This window comes from Pipistrellus hanaki (genome assembly GCF_964339955.1).
Source record: "Pipistrellus hanaki genome assembly, chromosome: 13".
NCBI classification, from domain to species: Eukaryota; Metazoa; Chordata; class Mammalia; order Chiroptera; family Vespertilionidae; genus Pipistrellus; species Pipistrellus hanaki.
The window spans coordinates 59,501,461-59,524,614 of record NC_140515.1 but is presented as its reverse complement, the minus strand read 5'-3'; the positions used below and the strand labels follow the sequence as shown (position 1 = coordinate 59,524,614).

The 23,154-nt window shown below is 57.1% G+C and overlaps 1 protein-coding gene across 2 annotated transcripts; it reads right to left on the bottom strand.

Moving 5' to 3' along the window:
• Window positions 1–4,881: 4,881 nt before the first annotated feature.
• Window positions 4,882–21,843, bottom strand: CDC25A (cell division cycle 25A). Of its 2 annotated transcripts, XM_084901664.1 has the most exons (15): window positions 21,231–21,843; window positions 20,358–20,431; window positions 19,278–19,320; window positions 18,278–18,314; window positions 17,759–17,860; window positions 16,022–16,132; window positions 13,425–13,559; window positions 13,044–13,118; window positions 11,562–11,735; window positions 10,094–10,192; window positions 8,234–8,296; window positions 8,051–8,149; window positions 7,457–7,587; window positions 6,703–6,814; window positions 4,882–6,474 (listed from the first exon to the last, which is right to left on the bottom strand). In XM_084901664.1, the coding sequence occupies exons 1-15, from the start codon at window positions 21,398–21,400 to the stop codon at window positions 6,334–6,336; spliced, it is 1,566 nt and encodes a 521-aa protein (XP_084757790.1). In that variant the 5' UTR covers window positions 21,401–21,843; the 3' UTR covers window positions 4,882–6,333. The 2 variants fall into 2 exon arrangements, with proteins under 2 accessions (XP_084757790.1, XP_084757791.1); XM_084901665.1 differs by lacking the exon at window positions 16,022–16,132 and having other exon boundaries at window positions 21,231–21,840.
• Window positions 21,844–23,154: the final 1,311 nt, after the last annotated feature.

The following is a 23,154-nucleotide window of genomic DNA, read 5'->3' as shown; positions in this document are numbered from 1 at the left end:
AAGTCCCCGAGGCCTGAGAAGGAGGCAGAGGCGCCCAGACAGGCAAGGGGAGGCCGGGCGGGGGCTCCCGCAGCTCCGGCCCCAGCCCAGCCTCCCGGGACTGTGCTGGGGGAGACGCTGGAAGGGAATGAAAGCTGGAGGAGCCGGACATGGGACACCACCGCCCCCTGGCGGCCCGCCCCGGCGATGGCAGCGGTCCCGCCCCGCCCGCCGCCCCGCGGAGAACAAAGGGGCCTGTGGCCGGGCCCGGCAGGCTCTGGGCACCCTGTGGGCGCTGCCTCCGGAGGGTGCCAGCAGGAGCCGGGCTGGCTGGACAGGACTGCAGGCGCCATCACTTAGAAGCCAGAACGGCCGGGTCCGAGCATTTTAGAATCTTCACGGTGACCCCCACGCCCCACCCTGCGGCCCGGTCAGCCAAGGAGGCTGAGGATTGCCGGGTCCCCCACAGCTGGCCTCCCTCCGGGGCCCTCCTCCCTCCTCCGCCCGCCTGCTGGGAGCCTTTGTCCACCGAGGTCCTCAGTGACCTCCGGCCACAGGCAGCGGCCATCCCCTCTCTCTGCCCCCCCTGCACCCCGCTCCCTCCCTGCACCCCGCTCCCTCCCTGCCCCTGCCGGGCTGCTGGCTCTGCCCTCTCTGCCCTCGGCCTCCACCAGGAAGGACCTCGCCTACAGCTGCCCTGGAACGGAGCTCGTTGCCGCTGAAATAATCTCATTTACAGAAAGCCGCAAGAATAGTACAAGGAACTCCCCTGTACCCTTGACTAAGAGTCATTAATTTTTTAAATGAAAGAATGAGATTCAGCAGTTGGTGCACTAAGGAACACTGTCCTTTTATTTAGATATTTATATGTATGCTTTAATTTATTTATTATTTTTCAGAGAGGGAAACACCAAGGATGAGAATCACTGATTGGCTGCCTCCTGCACACCCCTACTGGGGATGGAGCCCAGACCAGGGAATCAAACCCCCGACCCTTCATAGGTACACAGGCCTACGCTCAATCCTTGGAGTCAAAACAGGCTAGGGCAGTGGTCGGCAAATGGCGGCTCGCGAGCCACATGCGGCTCTTTGGCCCCTGAGTGTGGCTCTTCCACAAACTACAACCGCCTGGGCAAGTCTATTTTGAAGAAGTGGCGTCAGAAGGAGTTTAAGTTTAAAAAACTTGGCTCTCCAAAGAAATGTCCATTGTTGTCCTGTTGCTATTTGGCTGCTGACTAATGAGTTTGCCGACCACTGGGCTAGTATAATGTCAATATGAGAAAAGTCCGAGCCTCCCGGCCGGTGTGGCTCAGTGGTTGAGCGTTGACCTATGAACCAGGTCACCACTGGATTCCAGGTCGGGGCCCAGGCCCAGGTTGTGAGCTCGACCCCCAGGGTGAGGCGTACAGGAGGCAGCCGATCCATGATTCTCCTCATCGTTGATGTTCCTCTCTCTCTCCCTCTCCCTCTCCGAAAGTGAAAAAAATCACAAAAAGCCAGGAACGTCCAAACCTGTAGAGGATTCCAAACTGGTGACATGAGGACGAGCCAGCACTCAGATGCTCGAGGAACGCATTTGGCAGCTTCCTGGTGCATCTGCGATCTGAGGGACCCGGGGCGGCTGCGTGAGGCGAGGAAAACGGGCGCGGACCGGGTAACGGCAGCGAGCTCCAGCCCGTGTGTGGCAGGGACCCTGACAACACGCAACACCTGACCACTTAGCCTGGGGCACTGATCTCTTTCCCCTTAGATTGTCAAATTTAAAAAATAAAACCGCACCCTGGCAGGGACCCTGACAACACGCAACACCTGACCACTTAGCCTGGGGCACTGATCTCTTTCCCCTTAGATTGTCAAATTTAAAAAATAAAACCGCACCCTGGCAGGGACCCTGACAACACACAACACCTGACCACTTAGCCTGGGGCACTGATCTCTTTCCCCTTAGATTGTCAAATTTAAAAAATAAAACCGCACCCTGGCTGGTGTGGCTCAGTGGATAGAGTGTCAGCCTGCAGACTAAAGGGTCCCAGGTTCAATTCTAGTCAAGGGCACAAGCCCGGGTTGCAGGCTCGATCCCCAGTGTGGGGCATGCAGGAGGCAACCGATCCATGATCCCCTCATCCCCTCGTCATTGATGTTTCTCCCCCTCTCCCTTCCTCTCAGAAATCAATTTTAAAAATATGTTAAAAATAGCCGAAACCGGTTTGGCTCAGCGGTAGAGTGTCGGTCTGCGGACTGAAAGGTCCCAGGTTTGATTCCGGTCGAGGGCATGTACCTTGGTTGTGGGCTCATCCCCGGTAGGGGGTGTGCAAGAGGCAGCTGGTCGATGTTTCTCTCTCATCGACATTTCTAGCTCTCTATCTCTCTCCCTTTCTCTCTGTAAAAAATCAATAAAATATATTAAAAAAAATATATGTTAAAAATATATTTTTGGTGTGCTGAAGAATTGTAGTAATTAGTTTATGTGTGCCATGTGATGAGAAAGGTTGGAAGTCGCTGGGTTACAGGAATGTTAAGATTATGTGCTCTGCCTGCCCGAGGTCTCCGAGCATTTCCACGGCTGTTCACCGCGATGAGAACAACGCCGGGCTTGCTCAGAGCTTCCCGGGGACACTGCAGGCCGGGGCCTGACCTCCACCACGACCTGCCCGCGTGGGAATGTGTGAGCACAGCACCGCTTTCTCGTCCACAAGGCTTGGCGTTCTCTGTGATTAAAAAAAGCAGCGATCTTGCAGAAATCAGAGACACTTGCACAACAGATTTAAGCAGCATGTTTACATTAACATCTTCTATGTGCTTCTAATTATGTACAGATGTTAATCCTAAGTAGATAGTCCACCATGAGACAGAGTGTACGTGATTAAATAAATTAATTAAAACTGTTTTATTTTGTTAATCTTCACCCAAGGATATTTTTCCATTGATTTTTAGAGAGGATGGGAGAGGGTGACAAACATCGATGTGAGAGAAACACATCAAGTGGGTGCCTCCTGCACACGCCCCAACCAGGGCTGGAGCCTTCAACCGAAGTCCGTGCCCTTGACCAGAATCGAACCTGGGACCTTTCAGTCCGCAGACCGACGCTCTATCCACTGAGCCACACAGGTTTTGGCCATTGGTTGATTCTTTTTTAAAAAAATATATTTTATTGATTTTTAACAGAGAGAAAGGGAGAGAGATAGAGAGCTAGAAACATTGATGAGAGAGAAACATCGATCAGCTGCCTCTTGCACACCCCCTACTGGGGATGTGACCACAACCAACGTACATGCCCTTGACCGGAATTGAACCTGGGACTTTTCAGTCCGCAGGCCGAAGCTCTACCACTGAGCCAAACCGGCTTCGGCCATTGGTTGATTCTTGAATGTGCCCTGACCAGGGATCAAACCCACAACCTTGGCATACAGGGCCATGGTCTGACCAACTGAGCTACCGACTGGGATGGCTAAATGGTTATGTCAAAGTCATCTCTATACCAGGCTCTGCACTTTCGAATTTAGTGGCAAGAACGAGATGGAGAGCAGGGTGGGATGCTCAGCCACGCTGTGTCCCTTTAGGTTAGAAAACCCTCTGGGAGGGGAAATGGGGGGCAGGGGAGGGCAGTGCCCCGCGGTCCTCTGTGGCCTTGTTCTCCTGTCTTCCTGACATAGCGACACTCACTGGAGACTGGTTGGTACTGCAGGGACTTCCTTTCCTTACAGGTTACATGGTTTAAGGATGGAATGCTTCTATTATCCTATTATCCCTACAAATCAGAAGGGAACACACTGTCTTGGGCAAGGTGGGTGAAATAGCTTAGATTTCAGCACTTGCTATCGATACATTCATGTAAGATTTAAAAAGTTTTTTTTGTTTTTTTTTAATAGTTCTTTTCCATCCCGGGCAGGCATCACTATTTGTAACTTTTGCTCCAGCGTTTATCCATCTTGGCAATCATCCCATCAGCATCACGTGGGGACCTATGACTACCATCTGTCTAGTTCACTCTGTATCCCTGCTGGTCCTTGCGGAAGTCAAAACTCCGGGGGGAAACGGGAGACCTGTAATGCTGTCCTGTAGAGCCGCCTGAGAAGGCACATGGACAGCCTTTGCCTACCTTTGTCCAGGTGTCCGCAGGGGCAGGCCTAGGTATGTAAATCCAGTAATGCTAGGGCCTAGTTAAGAACACAAGTAAGTTCCTTTGACCCTATAAACAAACCTGCTGCTAGCTGCCTCTCCATCAGAGGAAGAATGCCGCCCACCTGGCTCCCAGCTTGATGAATCTATTTCTGCCTCCTGGTCTCTTTAATTTCTTAATCCCCAGCTCCCCCACTCAGGAACCTGTTTCCTTTTCCGTGATGGAGATGGACACGGAAAACAGAGAAACAGCCCCCCCCCCCATCTAATAGGGAGAATATGCTAACTGACCCTCGTGCTGTTGCATCCACAATAAGGAGGGAATATGCTAATTGCCTATCCCACCCTCAAAGATGGCGGCACAGTCCCCTCAGCCCTGCCGGGGTGCCCCGTGTGTGGCTGTCTCTGGAGTCTCCTCAGCCCCCCCGAGGCTTGTGCTGCCGGCAGTGGCAGCAGCAGCAGCAGAGGTGAGATGGGGTGTGGCCTTCCCTGACCACTGAGGGACCCCTCCAGGGCCTGAATTCTCAGGCCTCAGGCCTCTAGTCAACAAAAGAAAGGTCAAGACCCACTTCTTCAGGGCCCTCTGGCTGCTGCCTCCTCCACAGGACCCGTCTCAGGGAGCGCCTGCGGGCGGCCGTCCCTGTTCGTCAGGCCGGGTGTTTGGACGCGGGGCCTAACCAGAGCCCTGTGGCTGCCCAGCACTGGTCTTATCACAGAGTCCCCGAACCTTAAGGGCAAACCATCCCCTTTGAATAGATTCAGTAAAAACCCACGAAGCCGAGCACGGGTTCAAGATTGGTTTTATTTCAGAGCCGTGGTGGCTGGTTGGCGGTGCTCACTGCACCGCAAACCTGGAGGCCACCACCCCTCCCAGCATTCAACAGAATCCCCACGGACAGACAGACTGAGCGGAGGTCCCCTCCTGCTCCCACAGCACTTTTCTAACAAGATTGTTTTATAGTCAAATGCAACTCAAACCCATGAACACACAGCATCACTGGTTCCCTCCCACCCCAGTAGGCAGCGAGGAAGGGGGGCTGACTCGTGCACAAGAAACCTGGCTGCACCCCGAGGGAGCAGAGATGGTCGGGGCTGGCGTCTGAGGGGGGACCAGCAGGAGCTGAACCGGCGTCCAGAATCCTCCGGTCGGCCCAGCTCCGAGGAGGGGTGCTCCTTGGAGACCCCCATTCCTGGGGCCGGACAAGGAGGCAATTGGCGACGTGGCCACCACTCCCTGCCCCTCAGGGAAAACATGATAAACTCGGAGTTTCACCTTCCAACCCACCGTACCACCTGAGAACCATCCGTCACCGCACGCCAGCACCCACACCCCCTCAATGCAGGCTCCCAGCCCGCCGCTACCCGGGGCCGCTAACACTGATTGGATGCTCCTTGGCGCACAAAATGACTCTTTAGAAAACCCAAAGCTCCGAGTGCGGGAGGAAGACACTCCGTACACACTCCCCGCCCAGAGCCCCCCGCCCCCTTTGGGATACTCTCGCTACCGTGCTCCCCATGAACCAGGGTGCCGCAGAGGCTGCCTGAAGTGCTTTCCTCATCGGCCCGGACCAGGCGCCCCGGGAGCGGAAGGGCAGGGCACACACGTAGCCGTGTGGCCCCCGTGTGGCCCGGAGGCAGGTCCGGCGGGTGAGCTTCTGCCCGTCGCCAAGGCCGAGTCCAGTGCCGCTCCCCCCGCATGTCTTTGGCTTGAAGTAGCAGCAGCTGGGACCGCAGCGCCTCCTGGTGACAGAGGGAGTTCTGTCCCGCACTCAGGCCACCTCTTCTTCCCCTCCTTTTCTTTCTTAATTAAAAGCAGAGGTAGTCTTGGGATGATAAAATGGCAGTATTGTGACTCACAGAAGCAGTTAAATAAGTCTCCAGGAGTTAAAAGTAGCAATAAAGTGATTGACGAGGTTGAATAAATTAAGACGTGGGTTATCCCTTCCAGCTGTCTTTGGAGTGTGCCAGCAGCGCTTCCGTGTCTCCACTCCCTCCCCTCCCCTCACGAGGGTCCAGTGCCCGGTGCTCCTCCGGCTGTGGGACCGAGGAGAGCCGGGCGGGGACGGAGAAGGCGCAGCCGGGGTGCTCTGGCTCCATCCTCGGCGTGTGGCGTGGAGGGAGGTGCAGGAGGAAGCTCAGCCTCTCCAAACTGCCCTCGTGGCTCCTGTGCTCGTTTCTCCGCAGCGAAAAGGGGAGGGGACGGAGCAGGCACGGCTGCGGCTGCCCGAGGCGCCGTCAGAGCTTCTTGAGGCGGCTGTACATCTCCCTCTTGCTCTTCTCCCCGGCCCAGGTGCGGCTCTTGGTGCGGAACTTCTTCAGGTCTTCTTTGAAGTCCTCATGGTGCATGGGCCGGTAGCTGGGGGGCTCGCAGTGAGACTAGGGGACAGGGCAGTGAGGTCAGGTGCACCCGTCTCCCCTCACCCTGCTCTCTCCCTCCCTTCCTCCCTCCCTCCGGGGGCCGGGAGACTGGGCAGCAGTGCAGCTGGCCAGTGGGTTTAAGGCCCCTCTTGGCCGGGCAAATCCCCAGACACCGGAGAGGAGCCGTGACCACAGGCAGATCTCTCCGTCCGCCTCAAGGGGCCGCCATGCTCCCAGCCCACTCACCTGGCACTTGAGGAAGAACTCCTTGTACCCGCCCTTCAGGATGTACAGCTCCGGGTAGTGGAGCTTGGGGTACTCGTTGCTGAGCCGATCCCGCTCTCTCACGTAGCGGCACCTGCCAGGGAGAAGACGCAGGTCAGCGCTCCCCGCAGAGCGGCGGGCCCAGCACTGCTCCGTCAGCGAGGGAGTGCTGCTCCCGTGCCCGCTCCCGCCTACTTCGCAGAAGAGATGCTTTGGACAGCAGGCCCCGGCGGAGCGTGCGCTAACGAGGGGATGTGCGGGCACTTCGCCCAGCCCAGTGCGGCAACAACGAGCGAGAACACACCCGCTCCTTGGCCAGCACGGACTGGACACTGTTTCCAGCGCCACATCCAGTTCTTTCCTGGCGTGCGACAAAGAGCCGCCCCTGCACCTCGGGTGTCACCGGGACAGGGCCCCGGGAGGGAGGAAGGACGGCGGGGACTCAGGACGGCGGGGCTGACCTCCGTGGGAAGGGAGCTGAGCAGTGAGCCACACCGCAGTGGCAGGGCTCACTGGGAGTGGGTGGCGGCAGAGGCCAGGCCCGCCCACTCGCTCAGCCAGGAAGCGGCTCGGGCACCGAGGGGCTGCTCAGCGGGGAAGCATCTCAGGGAACACCTACCTCGGGGCAGGGATCTGTGCTCTCACAACCCTGCCCCGTGCCCGGTGCCCGGTGCCCGGTGCCCGCTCAGCCTGGAGAGGCCGCGGGCGAGCACGCCCCACCGGCGCCCGGACTCACATGCGGGGGCCCCGCTCGGAGGAGAACTCGCAGTGGAACACCACGATGACGCGCTTGCCGTCCGCGGGGCAGATGGGCTTCTTGAGCAGGAAGTCCTCCACCTCGTCCTCCATGTGCAGGTTCACGGCGCCCTGCGGGGACACAGGCTCAGCACCGCCTCCCGCTGGCGGACGATGCCCCACAGGCTCTCACCCGGGCGCCTCAATACGCTGTGACCGCGAGCACTTCCTGAGTGTGAACGCGGGGACTTTCAAAAGCCACGGGCAGTGACAAACACGGCGTTTTTAAAGCACCCACACCCATTTCACCATTACCTTATTGGTTACAAGACTGAAACGCACAAGGAGCTACCTCCTTCCGGGAAAGTGTCCCAACACCCCTTCCCGCAGGCGGCCTCACGGAGCCTGGGCCCGGCCCGGCTCGGAGCGGTGGGCACCGCCGGGACATGCCGTGCAGGAGTGGCAGCCATGCGGGCCAGGACCAGCCTGTGAGCTCCCAGGCAGCCAGGGGTCCCTCCCCGTCAGTCACAGGTGCCACCCAGGGCCCCTTTCACGCCTCCCACGCCAGCAGGCCCACCGGCCTCAGGAACCCTACCTTGATGTGGCCGCCCTCGTATTCGTACGGGTACCGGCAGTCAATGATCACGAACTCTTTAATGAGGTTGGCAAACTTGCCATTCAAAACAGACGCCACCTGAGGAGAGAGGCCAGGAGAGTCAGCATTGGCTGGAAACAATGAGCATCAGACAGCCCGGAGGCCGGTCCAGGAGCAGCTCACCGTTTCCGGAGAGATGTACTTCAGGTCCTGGTGCTTCCCGGCGGCCGTGCGGAGGAGGTAGGCCTAGAGAGAGAAAGAGAGAGAGAAAGAGAGCTCAGCACGACCGTGTGGAGGAGATGGGCCTAGAGGGAGCGAGAGAGAGCTCAGCACGGCCGTGCGGAGGAGATAGGCCTAGAGAGAGAGAGCTCAGCGCGCCGACGCCCGCTCCTGCTGGAGGGCAGCTGTAACACTGCCAGCCCGGCCAGCGTGGAGAGCGGCTGGGCATCGACTTAGGAGCCAAGAGGCCACGGCTCCGTTCCTGGTCAGGGCACATGTCCAGGTGAGAACTTCCGTTTTAACCCTGGACCTTCTGAAAAACCCTGACAGATCGCGGTGAGGCTGCAGATCTCTGCATTCCTGCCTTTACACTAAGTCTGCCTGCGGCAGGAGAAGGGCTTCCTACTTAGACTGAGCAGCACCAGTGAGGCCTGCCGTCCCACAGAGGCCTTAAAAACCTCAAGCTGGGCTCCACCCTGAAACCTCGCCCCATCTGTAACTGCGAAATGCGACAACAAAATAAATCACAAACAAAAGAAATGGAGGACAAAAAGCGTCTGGATATAGAGTTCAAATCTACGCTTATAAGGTTTTTCAAGAATTTCCTAGAAAAGATGGATAAGACCTATGAGGATATGAAAAGAGATCATCAAGAAATGATAAGGGAACAACAAGAAATAAAGAATACATTGTCTGAAATAAAACATATTTTACAGAGTCCTAAAAACAAAAGGGAAGATCGCAAGAATCAAGTCAAAGATTTGGAACATAAAGAGCCAGAAGACACTCCTCCACAGAAGCTAGAAGGCAAGAGAATCCAGAAAATTGAAAATAATGTAAGAAACCTCTGGGACAACTTCAAGCGAACCAACATCAGAATTATGGGGGTCCCAGAAGATGAGAGAGAGCAGGATATTGAAAACATACTGAAAGAAATAGTGACAGAAAACTTCCCCCACCTGGTGAAAGAATTAGACTTACAAGTCCAGGAAGCGCACAGAACTCCAAACAAAAGGAATCCAAAGAGGACCACACCAAGACACCTCATAATTAAAATTCCAAGAGCAAAAGACAAAGAGAGAATATTAAAAGAAGCAAGAGCAAAGAAGGTAGTTACATATAAAGGAGCACCTATACGATTGTCAGCTGACTTCTCAACAGAAACCATGCAGGCCAGAAGGGAATGGCAAGAAATATTCAAGGTGATGAATAGTAAGAACCTACAGCCAAAGATAATCTATCCAGCAAAGCTATCACTCAGAATCGAAGGTCAGATAAAGAGCTTCACTAATAAAAAAAAGCTAAAGGAGTTCATCACCACCAAACCAGAATTATATGAATTGCTGAAGGGGGTTCTTTCAGAAGAGAAAGTAAACAAAGATAAAAATTATGAACAACAAACACGTAACTATCAACAAGTGAATCTAAAAACCAAGGAAATTAAAAAAAAAAATCTGATGAACAATATTAACTGGTGAATATAATAGAATCAGAGGTATGGAAGGGGAGTGAACTGACGATTCTTGGGGAAAAGGGGAGAGGGGGGCGTGGGAAGAGACTGAACATAAACTGTGCACCTATGGATGAGGACAATGGGGAGTGGGGAAAGGGCAGAGGGTGGGGTGGAAACCTGGTGGAGGAGAGCAATGGTGAGGGGGGGAAAAGGAACACTTGTAATAATATGAACAATAAAAATTTATTTAAAAAAAAAAACAAAAAAAAAAACCTCAAGCTGTGTCCCGTGGGGGCACCCAGGAGCCGCCTCGGGGTGTGTGTGTGTGTGTGGTAACCCATCCGCCCTGTCACAGCCAGCGGCTGCGTTACCTTGGAGAAGTCTCCGATGAGGTCCCTCGGGTCGTTATCCAAAATGTTCTCAATGGTCCCCTTTGGGGGCGACGCCAGGGCGGGAGGCAGATGGAGAAGCTGTAACACATCGGAGGGGGGGTGAGCCAGGGTCCGAGGCAGGGCTTCCAGAACACTCCCCTGGAACACGTCACGACTAAACTGTTCACACTCAGCAAATGAACATTTTTCCTGCTGGACTGAATCTAACTGTTTCCTGGCCCCTCCCCCGAGCAGGAATAATAGGAAGGTTGGGTCTAGATAAGAGGCCTCTCAACCAACTTCCTTAGATCCAGATTCGAAAAACAAAGGCGGTTTGCTGACATGTACACAACACGAAGTTTCACAAACGTTCTTGCCCTTTAACCTGGAATTCCGCTTTTAATTAGAAAAAACAAACTTTCCTGGTGTCAGCACCTAGAGTGACTGTCAACTCCGAGGCATGAGGCCTAGATGCTTCCCTGCCTGCGGTCTGCCTTCCAGGGCGGCCGTTTGCTCAAACCTTCCCACGCCACAGAACACAGGGCTGACGCCGACACCAAAGCTGACTGACGTGGGCAGCGCGGTGCGGGGAACTGTATACACAAAAGCAATCGGAAGTAAGCCAAACACGACATCTCAGGAGGAAAAATAGCTGCAAAACCAGGAAGCCCATAGGCCATCGTATATAAACAGCTGGGACGGAGTGCTCCCAGCGGGGTGCAAGCCCCCCCCAGGCTTTAGCTCCTGGAGGAAACAGTGAGGGAGGCAGAGGCGCAGAGGCCTCACTGCCCAGAGCCAGGGCCCTGAGATGGTCACTGGTCCACAGGTGGGCAGGCGGTCAAAAGGACGAGCCCCAGTGAGTTTGACTCGGGACAGAATGTCAGCCCGCAGACCGAAGGGTCCTGGTTTGATTCCGGTCAAGGGTGCCTCAGTTGCAGGCTCGATGCCGGGCCCCGGTCAGGGTGCCTGTAGGAGGCAGCCCATCCATGTCTCTCCCTCTCCCCTCCACTCCCTTAAAAGCCAGCGGAGAAGTCTCCTCGGTGAGGACCCACGGCAGCCTGGAGCTGTACCTGCCTGGCTGTGGGGAAGTGCCCCATCTTACTCCCCGGGCGGCGTCAGTGAGGCCAGCAGGGAGCGGAAGCCCACTCCTCCGCCCCATACACGCCAGAGGCCGAGGGGGGCAGGGACTTCCACCTCATCTTCAGTCCCCCCTTCCCCGCAGTCAGACCTGCTAAACACCCAAACACGCAGATGCAACTGAAAAATCACTGTCAGAGCAAGAGCCAGGAAAACCTCAACCTCAATAGGAAAAGACACCAACAGAAGCCAACACCCAGGCAGATGCTGGGAGCGCGAGAAAGATTTGAAAGCAGCCGTCATCCAATCGGTTACCAAACTCCTCAGCGAATGAGGAGGCAGGCGGGAATTTTAGAACCGAAAACACGGCCGCTCTCCCTGCAACACCCACCTCCCGGGCCTTGTCCGGGCTGGCGGCCGCCCCGGGGCTGGCCCTGAGCGCGCTCCTCCTCCGCTTCGTGTTTCCGGCCGGGGACAGCTCTCGCGAGGAGTCAGGCCTTTTCAGCGCGGAGCGCAGGGCGGGGCTGCCCGCGGGGGTGCAGTCCAGCGGCTTGCAGCGGTTGCCCTTTGGGAAAAGACACAAAACCCGTTATCCCCAGGCCCACAGGCCCACAGGCCGTGCTCTCAGCACCCCACGCTCCCCGCTGTCCTAACCAACTCCGGGGGTACCTACAAGCAAACAATCTTTTACAAAGAGAGAGAAACCGTGTTCCAGATGCAGGGCAGATTTTTTATGCAAATGTTGAAAAGCCTGGACACCAAGTCCAGGAGCTCTGGCTGCTGCTCAGTGGTTAGAGCACCAGCCTACACACCAGAGCGTCTCAGGCTCTATCCCTGCCTGTGGGAGGCAACCAATCGCTGTGTCTCTCACATCAATATTTCTCCCTCCTCCCTCCTTCTCATGGAAACATATCTTCCCTCCTTGGATGAGAATTAAAAATAAAAGGTTCAAGAGACCCGGGGACAAAAGGCAGCATCGGCCCTGAGCGCCGCTCCGCAGGCCACACACACTCCACCTGCACCCACCGCCGGTGCCGAGAGCCACCGGTCAGTCGCTGGGAGGACCTCAGCCGATCCTTGGTCCCCCTCCAGCACTCCTTCCTGGTGACCACAAGCCTCCCTCCCCACCCGGGAGGCACCCTGACTGTCCAAGCCTCAGCTCCTCTTCCCATGAAGCCTTCTGAACTCTTCACCCGTCAGCCCGCCATCGCTCATGGCTGTGAGCCTCCCTGTTCTCCTGTGTGCCCCACACGTGCTCCCATCTTTCCACGTTCCGTGGACAGGACAGCACGTGGCAGCCCGGCAGGCCTCTCTGCCCTGATGAAGGAGGGCGAGGCTGCACCAGCTCTGCTGGGCCAGGCTCTCCGAGGAGGAGCAGTTGCAGCTGCGGCTCATGCCAGGTGAGTGGGCGCAGGTGTCTGCTGGAGTCTTTCTATTCTTGCTGCTGACACGGGACTCACTCAGAAAGCTTCCCATTAAAATCCAAGCCAATACCATTGTATGTCTCTAACAACTGATTTCCAGATGTCAGCCGGCGATCTTAGCCCGGAGTTCAGAGGTCAGGGTTGTACAGAAAGGGTGTTAGCTGAGCAAGAATGGTCGGGATGCACGAGAAATTATAAAGATAAGAACTATAAGCACACACATTACTGACACTGTCACACACATTAATGAGGACAAAACACTTGAAGGGAAATAAAAGGCAGAGCGCATTAACACGAGAAAACCAGTGACCAGTCAAGGCCCAGAGACCCCAAAACAGAGTCTCAAATGAAGCCATTTTTGATTCCTGTGGTGATGTGAGCAGAGGGTTCACTTCCTGTTTGCTCAGTGCTGCCTGTCAGAGGCCCAATGCCCCCCCAGACCCACTCACCACGTTTGCAGGTCTTCTCATGACCAGGGGGGCCGTCCAGAGGCTGGCCATGCAGGAGGAGGTCTCCTCGTCATTCTAGAGAATGTGACAAAGGCGCAGAGAGGAGCGCTGCTTTAAATGCTGGCGGGACTCTGCCTGACTGCCACCCAGTGTTCCCCCCCCCATCGTACAGGGAGGAGAGGCTCGCATTGCAGCTCGGTCATCTGCACACAGCCCCCGCCCACCCAGGAGGCGGCGCGGGTGAGATCGTGGAGGCAGACGGGAAGGACACCAGATAGACAGACACCAGCTGGTTTCAGCCCTGGGCACCCTGGACCTTCCTCCCACCACTGTTCCAGGGCTCCCGGGCAGGTAGGAACGGACAAGAAGCACCGTCTGTACCTTCAGACTCTCTCCGTCCAGAAGGTCCATGAAGCCATCGTCCTCATCAGACAGAGCGGCAGCCGCGGGCGACGGGGGCAGAAAGAGGGGAGCGAAGGCCCCTGGCTCGCTGTTCTCTCTTTCGTTGGAGGAAAGCTACAAGACAGAAGCCAGCCTGTTAACGAGCGGTCAGCTCGGACCTCCTCGGACGGGGGAGAAAAACTGTATATTTAAGTAAAATGTTAGCACTGCTCATCACAGGAATATGAACCCCAGGTTATAAATCTGACATCACCCTGGCTGGTTTGGCTCAGTGGATAGAGCATTGGCCTGTGGACTGAAGGGTCCCAGGTTCAATTTCTGTTAGGGCACAGGCCTGGGTGGCAGTTTCGATCCCTAGTAGGGGGTGTGCAGGAGGCAGCTGACCAATGATTCTCTCTCATCATTGATGTTCCTTTCTCTCTCACCCTTCTTCTCTGAAATCAATAAAAACATTTGAAAGAATAATGGTTCCATGTCCACATCCAGCACTAAGGGGTGTGAGGCCAAGCAGCCTTCACAAAGACCCCTCCCCGAAGCAATCCCCCGAAGCAGGACCCGACGGCCTTTGGAAGACAAGGCCTATCAGCGGCCGTACCCGTGGGCACAGCACCGGGAGGGCGGGGACAGAGGGCCACGGGCCGGGACAGAGGGCGCGGAGGCAGTGGCCCAGCGAGTGCTCACGAGGCCGGTTCCACGGGGGCCTCGCCTCCACCGGCACGTCCCCAGTGACGTCCCAGCGCTCTGGGCGAGCCTCCCTCTCACTTCACAGACAGGAGAGCGATGCTCGTGCAGGTTAAAGGTCACAGGCGCACCTGTTCCCACCTCGCCCTCCCAGGAGAGACCTCTCAGAGTGAGCACGGCATCTCACAGGCAACCCATGTGCCAGACCCAGGAAAACTTAGCCACTCTGTGCTTTCCGAAGCCAGGAAGGCGCTCAGCCATACTTCCCTCCACAGGAGCTGGTGGTCCCCACGTCAGCCCTGCAAGCACCGCCAAGACCACACCCCTTTGGGGCCTGAGTATGTGATCCTCAGTGGCCTGGGCAGACCGCTCCCAGCATCCTCTGCGGCAGCTGCCGTCCTGGCCCTCACTTTGCTTCCCAACATGAACAAGATCTGCGCTCTCTGGTCACAGGTGCACCTGGGCACCGGGCACACTGCAGGGCTCGGGTCTCACCCCGCAGGACGCAGGGTGGCAGCGACCATGGACAACACCCTCCGATGCTCACACCGGGCAGAACACCAGTTTGTGACCTCGGTTCCTGACTCCCCAGGTGCAGAAGCTACAGAAAATGACACACAAACCTCTGGACAGATCACCTTCCTCCACCATCTCACACCAGAGGAAGGACACTGTGCTGGCAGACGGAAAGGACAGAGCAAGCGCCCTCTGACACGGGCGAAACCCACCCCATGGGATCAGCACGGCCTGTCCTGTTCACACGCAGTGGCTGCAATAAGGGCAGCCAGGTGATGACAGGAAATGCTGGCCTCGAGCAGGCGTGCACATACGCACGAAGCATGTTCAGTCTGGATGCCAGCTCTCAAAGGGTTACCGTGTCCCTTGGCAATCAATCACCTAAGGCCCTGAGCACTCTCCAACATGTAGTATGGCGATTCAGCTCCTTCACAGACCTGAGGGGAAAGGTGAGAACAGGCCCTCCTCCCTCCGAGGCGCCATGCTTCCCTCCCCTCAGTCTCCCCCATCTTCCCTCTCTCTCGCCTAAGCTCCGGGCCTTCTGCTCTGTAACTTGTCTTCTGGGCCTCAGCAGCCCAGCTGGCTCACTCCTACCACCTCTGTAATTTCCAACAAACCTTCTCGTATATGACAAAACAAACAGAACCTAACAGTGCTCTGCTGTTGAGAGATTCCCAGTCAGGGCACAGGTCCGGGTTGTGGGCTCGATCCCCAGTAAGGACCGTGAAGGAGGCAGCCAATCAATAAAAACGTTTTAAAAATGCTTTGTGCTAATGCTAGCCATAGCAACTGGCTGACACAGTCCTAGACCACAAGGCGGTCGGGAGAGCTGCATTTCAGAAGCACGCTCCCAGCAAAACCAGGAACCAAACGTGATCCTTCAGTCCCCGCCGGGCCCCTCTAGTCACCGCGCTCGAAGTGAGGACAGTCTGTCCGGCAAATGGGTGCCCTGGGCCAGTGGCCTCACCACCCAGCAGCCCAGAGGTGGTTCCCTGAGACCCACAGCTTTCTCCGTGCCTCTGAGAGGAGCTCAGATCCTCCTGCAAAGTCAGCGCCTCAGCACCAGGACGCTCTGGGGAAGAGCAGGTTTCACGTGAGACGTGGAACCCGCAGAGAGAATGACCAGGAGGCCTGCACATGATCTTCCCAGAACCGACCGGGTCCAACATCCTGTGCTCAAGTCCAATATTTCAAACAGACCGTCTCTCACTCAGCTTCCGCCCTCTCCTCTCCAGACACAGCAAAACCTCCAACAAATGTGACTGACTCGCTCCAAAGACAAGGCCCGTAAAGACACCAGCGCCACTGCGGGCCTCCGCTCCAGTCACGGAGCTGGAGTTCTCTTCCCGGGAGAAACGCCGAGGAGCCAGAGCACGTACCATCCGGGCTGGGGCAGAACTCTGCCTCCGGGGGAAGAGACCGCTACCCTCCTCACGGTGCAGGCAGCCTCGAGATGCGGGTCTGATTGGCTTCTTAAACTCAAAGGCTTCCTGCAAGACAGTACAGTGGAGACATCTCCCACGGCCTATGGCACCAGCTAGGCCTCGACACCTCAGGTGAGACGGACAGGAGTGGCCCTGGTCCCGTCCGTAAACGCCTCCAACTAAGGCCCGTCACGTTTCCGACCCGACGCCAACACCGGTCCGTGCGGCTAGTCATTCCAAAGGCTGCGACAGCCGACCTCTGACACGGGCCGTCTCCTCACCAGGCCGAGTTCCCTACAAGCACTCACTGCCGATTCCACAAACACTGTCTTACAGGCGAGTCCACAGTTTTAAATCTAAGCCAAGTCACACCCTGTAGGTGGGAGGGAGCCAAGCTTTTCACGCACATCTGTCTGAGAGCTTCACCCTCCCACCTTCTTCCTCCCAGACACACTTCCCCGCGGAACATCACTGCACCCAGCACCCAGCCGGACAGAGGGCTCAGGTAGTTGAGCATCGATTCGCAGTTGGGGCACAGGCCTGGGTTGGGGGCTTGATCCCAGTAGGGGGCATGCAGAGGGCAGCTGAACCATGTTTCTCCCTCTAAAATCAATAAAAGCGCATTTAAAAATAAAAAATGAAATTATTGTATTCCGTGCTAAAAGCCACGGGAGGAAAACCAAACGCCAAACCTCACAAACGGCTGAGGGAAAGGCCAGAAGTGAACACACACAGGTGGTTCCTTTTATTGCTCCTCTAAAGCACTCAGAACCCCGTTCCTAAGGTGCCCACCAAACAGCTGTCCCCGTGCTCAGGGCAGAGACAGCTAACACCAGAGGCTCCGGTGCCAGCACTGGACCAAGTGCTGTCTGTGACCAGCTCATCAGCCATCAGCCATCAACCATCACCCACAACCCGATCGTCCGTCCCCTTCACCGGAGGAGACCGCACAGGCGGTGATGTGCCTGGATTCTGGCTTCACCGGCGGCCAGGACTCCTCTACCCTATGCCGTTTCCTTCTAGAAGGAGGCTCCAAGCAGGCCAGCCCGGGAGAAGCCAAGGCTGGGAGGGAGAGGGGACCGGGACACCAGGCCTGGCCCAGGTCTGCACCTGGCCCAGGTAGAAGCCACTCCCGAGGCCGCAGCCTGGGACACTGAAGGCAGGAACTCATCCTCTCCGGGTCCCTCACAGCTGCCCAGGCATCAGGGAGCTTGTGGAAGCAGAGGTCTCCCAGAGCCCGTCAGGTTGTGAGGAGGATGGACCGGCAGTTTAGCAGGGAAAGAGGGGAGAGGAGATGGGAGATACACAAGAAGCCTGGACTTCCCACGGCAAGCACAGCTCAGCCTCTCAGCTGCCGCTTCAGTGACTGACACTCCCTGGGACTTGCCCGCGCTCCTGCATGGATGTGAGGACCCCTGAGAGCTCCCGGCAGGGCAAGGCCTGCTTTCCTGAACCAGGTGAGAGGCCTGTGTCCTCTCCCCGAGTTCCCACAACAGCCCTAAAGGACCCCGCTGCTCCTGCTCAGACAAAACCCAGAGGAAGGAACACTGGCCGAGGGCAGAGCTCCCAGCAGGATGCACGTTCCCCCCCTGCCCCACAAGCGCCTTCTCCCCGGAAGCGGCCAGCCCGGCCCCACGCCCCTGCCCTGGGGCTCTGCTTCGGCTCCAGGTTAGTCCACGGAGCAGCACTCACGTTTTCCTTATTCTCCTCCGGGTCCATCAGCTGGAAGACACCACGGTCCAGAGACTCCGAATGGCTCCTCTTCAGAGCTGGGCTACATCCCAGAAGCTTCGGCTGCCAAAGGGAAGAAGGGAGGTCGGGACCATAAACGGAAAGGCAATGGCAACTCAGTTCTCCAAAGACAGAGACAGTTTTACTGCAGTGAGGCGGCCAGAACGTGAGTTCCCGCAGCGTGGCCTCACACGTACTCCTGAGGTCTACCGCCTCAGCAGGGACTTGGGGTTGAGGAATCACCCCTTCCCAATAACATCGCTTACACAAAAGAACCCCTCCCGGTTCCGTAAAGCCAATAATTAGAGGTGCTGGGAAAAGAGGCAGATTTGAAATAGCTTCTAGGAATGTCTGCTTTTGAAATTAAGGAAAAGAAGACTCCATTGTCTAAATTCATGTCTGCGATTAGGAGCATTCCTGGCAGCTTGGGGGGGGGGGAGAGACACAGGTATTAGTTGGAAACATAGAGGATTGACTTACAGGCAGGGAGTTTATTCTCCTCATGGACTTTTCAAGGCTGCAATGAAACCAGAAGATAAATCATGAGAATAAAGCAAAGAGGCAGGCATATCAGGACTGTGGACCGAAGGGTCCTGGGTCCACATGCCCAGGTTTTGGGCTCGATCCCCAATGTGGGGCATGCATGAGGCAGCTGATCAATGGTTCTCTCATCACTGATGTTTCTCTCTGAAATCAATAAAAAATATTAACAAATAAAAAACCAGACTGTTGCCCTGGCCGGGTGGCTCAGTTGGTTGGAGCATCGTCCACAAACCAAAAAGGTCAAGGGTCGAATTCCCAGTCAAGGCAATAGATTTCCTGGATTGGCCACATACAGGAAGCAACCGACGGATGTTTCGTTTTCACATCCATGGTTCTTTCTCTCTCTTCCCCTCCTTTCCTCTCTAAGGACATTTCCTTGGGTGATGATTTATTGATTATTTACTTATTTTAGAGAGAGATTGGTTTGTTGTTCCACTTACTTATGCATTCATTGGTTGCTTCACCATGACCCGGGATTGAACCCAGCAACCTTGGTGTATTGGGAAAATGCTCTAACCAACTGAGCTATCCCCACCAGGGCATTGGGTGAGCATTTAAAAAACAATAGTAGTAGCCGGGACCGGTTTGGCTCAATGGATAGAGCGTCGGCTTGGGGACTGAAAGGTCCCGGGTTCGATTCCGGTCAAGGGCATGTACCTTGGTTGCGGGCATATCCCCAGTAGGGGGTGTGCAAGAGGCAGCTGATCGATGACTCTCTCTCATCGATGTTTCTAACTCTCTACCTCTCTCCCTTCCTCTCTGTACAAAATCAATAAAATATATTTAAAAAACAAAAACAATAGTAGTAGTAATAATAATAATGGTAAGATATCAGAGTCTTACTAGGGACAGCTAAATCCAGAGTATGACCAATTTCATAAAAAAATTAAGGGAATTTTTTCCTAAGCACTAACATCTAAAAGCAGCGAATACATACTTTTCTTTACTGTCCAAGGGCCCAGGAGAATCCAGACAGAAGCCTGTGGGGAAAAAGAATGCATCTTTTAGGCACAAGTACTCAAAACACCATTTTGTCTTTAAAATAAGACTCACTAGCTCTAACCGGTTTGGCTCAGTGGATAGAGCATCGGCCTGCGAACTGAAAGGTCCCAGGTTGGATTCTGGTCAAGGGCATGTACCTTGGTTTCGGGCACATCCCCAGGTGTGCAGGAGGCAGCTGATCAATGCTTCTCTCTCATTGATGTTTCTAACTATCTCTCTTCCTCTCTGTAAAAAAGAAGCCAATAAAATATATCTTTCTAAAAAATAAGACTCCCTGGTCCTGTTTCTTTAGACCACTCCACAAAGATGGTCTGGACTTTATGCCAACTAGTATGACTGTCAGAAACATCACATTTTCATGGTATATCTGCCAGTCCCCCTGGCCTATTTGCAAATCCCACCAAGGAAGATGGCATTTGAGGAGGGTGTGAATTAGCCCGAACCCTCTCATCTCTTTGTGGTTATTGAGAAAGTTACCCAGTAACTTTCTGTGAGTTCCAGCCCCCAGAGAGAACGTTCCAGCACCAATGTATGGCATAGTTATTTCAAATACCTTATCTTGTCAGATCCCCATGCCTAACTCGGGGGTTCTGGAAATATGTGTCATAGGACAGTCAGGCATTTATTGCCTTCAACAAGTCACCACCCAGAGGGGGCAGGCGGAACCACTGCCCTGCACGGCCCAGATCAGCAGCCTGCCTCTGCAGGTAACCGAGGGTGCGGATTTGTTGATTGTTTATCTGTGTTAGAGAGCGAGAGATGCGTGTGTTGCTCCACTTCTCTAGGCATCCAGTGGCTGCTGGGTCGGGTCCCGGGGCAGGGGAAGCAACCACTGAACGTGGACAAGTGGATGGCACCCAGAGCTTTGGCGAACCCCAGGACCAGCGCCTGCCTGGTGCCCCCATGCCAGGCTGCCACAGGCCGCTCCTGGTGAAAGCACAGGCTTCCGCAAGACTGTGCCCCCACACCGGGCACAGGACCGGCCCAGGGTGAACCAGCGGAGAGGACCGAGTACCTGAATCTGTTGACTCTGAGGAGCCCGTCCTCTGAAGACTGCTGTTCTTGGCCTCCGGCGGCTGCTCGCCCACACTGAAACCAAGGAGAGAATCCGTGTTTCTCGGCCGTTTCTCGGCCGAGAGGGCATCGCTGCCTCACAGCACAACTCAGGGCCCAGCACCCCCCAGGAAGGCTGGGGAGGGGCGGTGCCGGACAGGGGGCCTCGGGGAGGGCTGGAGTGTGTCCTGCAGGCACTGAGCTCGGAGCAGCCACACACACAGGAAAACAAGCCACAGGACACGTGCTTCCTTAGGAAGCGCCAGGTCCAAGGCTGCAGGGAGAGCAGCTTCCAGCAAACACGGTGGATGCTTTTTTAAATTTTTCTTTCTCCTCCGAGAAGCCCAGAGGATTCTGAGCACAGGAAGTTGGGAAAAAAGGCCCGGCTGTAGGCACGCATGCGGGTGGACATCGGGAATGTGCGGGGAGCAGGGACCCCCAGGGTTTTGCAAAACAAAACAAAACAAAACAAAAAACCCAGGAGAGAAAGCGCCACGTTCCTTTGTTGGGAAGGAAACGAGGATCCTGCAGGGTAGCAGGGCCAAGGGTGCAAGTGGGGCCTCGGGGGCCTGTCTGTGCCCAGAGGGTCCCTGCGTGGGGTGGGGGGGTACAAACAGCCTCCTGGGGCCAGGGCAGAAGCGGGCAAGGGGGGGCAATCCGAAAGGCAAGGGCAGCGAAGGCGGGGGGCCAGGCCGCCCCGCACCCTGCCGGGCCCGGCTCAGGCCCGACGGCGGCCTCCAGCCCCTGCATCCCGCCCGCGGGGGTGCCCAGGGGAGCCCCGGGGGCACAGGCCCGGCCCTCCCGCGCCCGGCCCCCGGAGCCCGCGCCTCCTCACCTGCCCAGGCCCTGCAGCTGGCCCATGGTGGCCGTCAGGGTGGTGACAGGCGACAGGCCGCCGGCGGCCTCGCCGCCGAAGAGCGCCTTCACGACGGGCGGCGGCGCGGCCGGGGGGCTGCAGGCGAAGAGCAGGCGGCGGCGGTGCGGGGGCTCCGGGCCCAGTTCCATGGCGGCGCCCCGGCTCCTCTGCCTCCGCGGCCCGCCCGCCCCGCCGCGCTGACTGGGCCGCGCGCCCGCCGGTGCCGGTGCCGCGGCTCAAACACAAACACGGCCCGCGGTCCGGGCCGCGGCGCCGCGGAGGAGGCGCGGACGGCGGGCGGGCGGGCGGGCGTCCGGCCCGGCAGGCGCCACCCACACGCACGGGTGCTTCCCGATCGCCCCGCGAGGCCGGCGGGCGGCGGGCCCGGAGGTTAAATCCAAACAAGCGCGGCGGCGGCGAGGGAGGCGGCCGGAGCGGAGAGGCCGCGGCCCGGGCCCAGCTGCCTGCGCGTCGTCCCGGCCCTCGCCCGCCGGAGCCCAGTGGCCGCGCCGGCTGCCGCCTCGCTCGTGGACTGCGCGGCGCCGAGCCCTTTCGCGCTAATAGCTGATCCCTGAGCCCCGCGCCGCCCGCCCCGCCCCCTTTCCTAGTTGGCGCCAAACGGAGCCCACCAATCAGCGAGCAGCCCCGCCCCCCGGCCCCAGACAGGCAGCCGGGCTGGACCACCGAGAGGGGGCGAAGGACGCAGCTCGCGGGACCCGGCGGGGTCACGTGCCCGCCGGAGGGGGCGGGGCCTCGGCGACACCCGAGCGGATCCGAACGCCACCGAGCTCCGAGGTCAATGAAAAGTCCCAGCAGCTCCCTGCGAGGCGCGGCCGGGAGGGGGCGTGGCCGCGCTTGGCCCGTTGCATGCTGGGGAGTCCCTGCGTGGGGTGGGGGGGTACAAACAGCCCGCGCGGCCGTCCCGTTGCTACCTGCCAGGCCTGGGCTGCGGATGCTTGGCCCCGGGCCCCTGAGCCGCGGGGCGGGGGGAGGCTGGAGGCGGCCTTCCGGGCCCCGAAGGCCAGGCTGCGCCCCGCCTGGCAGGACTGCGGGCGCCGCTCCGCCGCACGGGCCTCCCCGCCCCGGTTTTATGTTTGATAACGAGGGAGGGACCCAGTGACCCCTGGACTGGGCGCTGCCCTCCCACCCCGCTCAGCACCCTGCGGCTGGGCTGGCCCTGCACCCTGTGCTCACCTCCATTTTCGCGCCATGTTTTCTGAGAACCACTTCCTTCTCCTCCACCCTTTCTTCCCCCACCGGGAGCTGCTAGCCTCGCCATCACTGCAATCATGGCTGACACAGGCCCTCTTCCGAGTGTTATCTGTATTATTATTATTATTATTATTGTAATTATTATTACTTTTTCCTTCTTAAAGGTTGATGCAAGTGTGGAGGGTGGTTCTTACACTGTTGGGGCCATCTCCCGAAGCAAAAGGAAAAGCCTCATTTAGCCCCATCCTCCCCGTTCTGGCCAGTCTGTTCGCCCAGGCCTGGAGCAGCAGGAGGGCCGGGGCCTGGCCCTGTGGACAGGAAGGAGGTTGGAGTTACCAGATCCTGCTCTGGGGCAGGTCGGTTTGCTCATTCATTCGGTCTCTCCCCAGAGCCCACCACTTGGCTAGATCCACACCGACTGATTCAACACGTCCTTGGAAAATGCTGGAATGCCCCCTCACGCCCCTGCCCACACCCCTGAGCTTCCAGGACACCTGCTCCCAGTCCCTGACGGACACATTCCCATGTTATCATCTACCTTCCCGGGCCGCAGGCTCTGCTTTCTCTGTGGTTATCTCACGGGGTGTGTCCACCCAGTGACCACAAACTCAGACTCAGGACCAGCCCAGGGCCCGCCTGGGCCAGGGACCCCTCAGGACATGGAGACGCAGGCTTACTGCAGAGAAAAGGT

Bases quoted from the DNA above. Each gene is read 5' to 3' on its own strand.
- CDC25A (XM_084901664.1), bottom strand. From the start codon at position 21,400: ATGGAACTGGGCCCGGAGCCCCCGCACCGCCGCCGCCTGCTCTTCGCC. The intron at 18,315-19,277 runs GTATGTATTCGC...GTTTCATTGCAG, and splicing joins CCCTTGGACAGTAAAGAAAA to CCTTGAAAAGTCCATGAGGA. The intron at 13,119-13,424 runs GTACAGACGGTG...CACATTCTCTAG, and splicing joins TGGACGGAGAGAGTCTGAAG to AATGACGAGGAGACCTCCTC.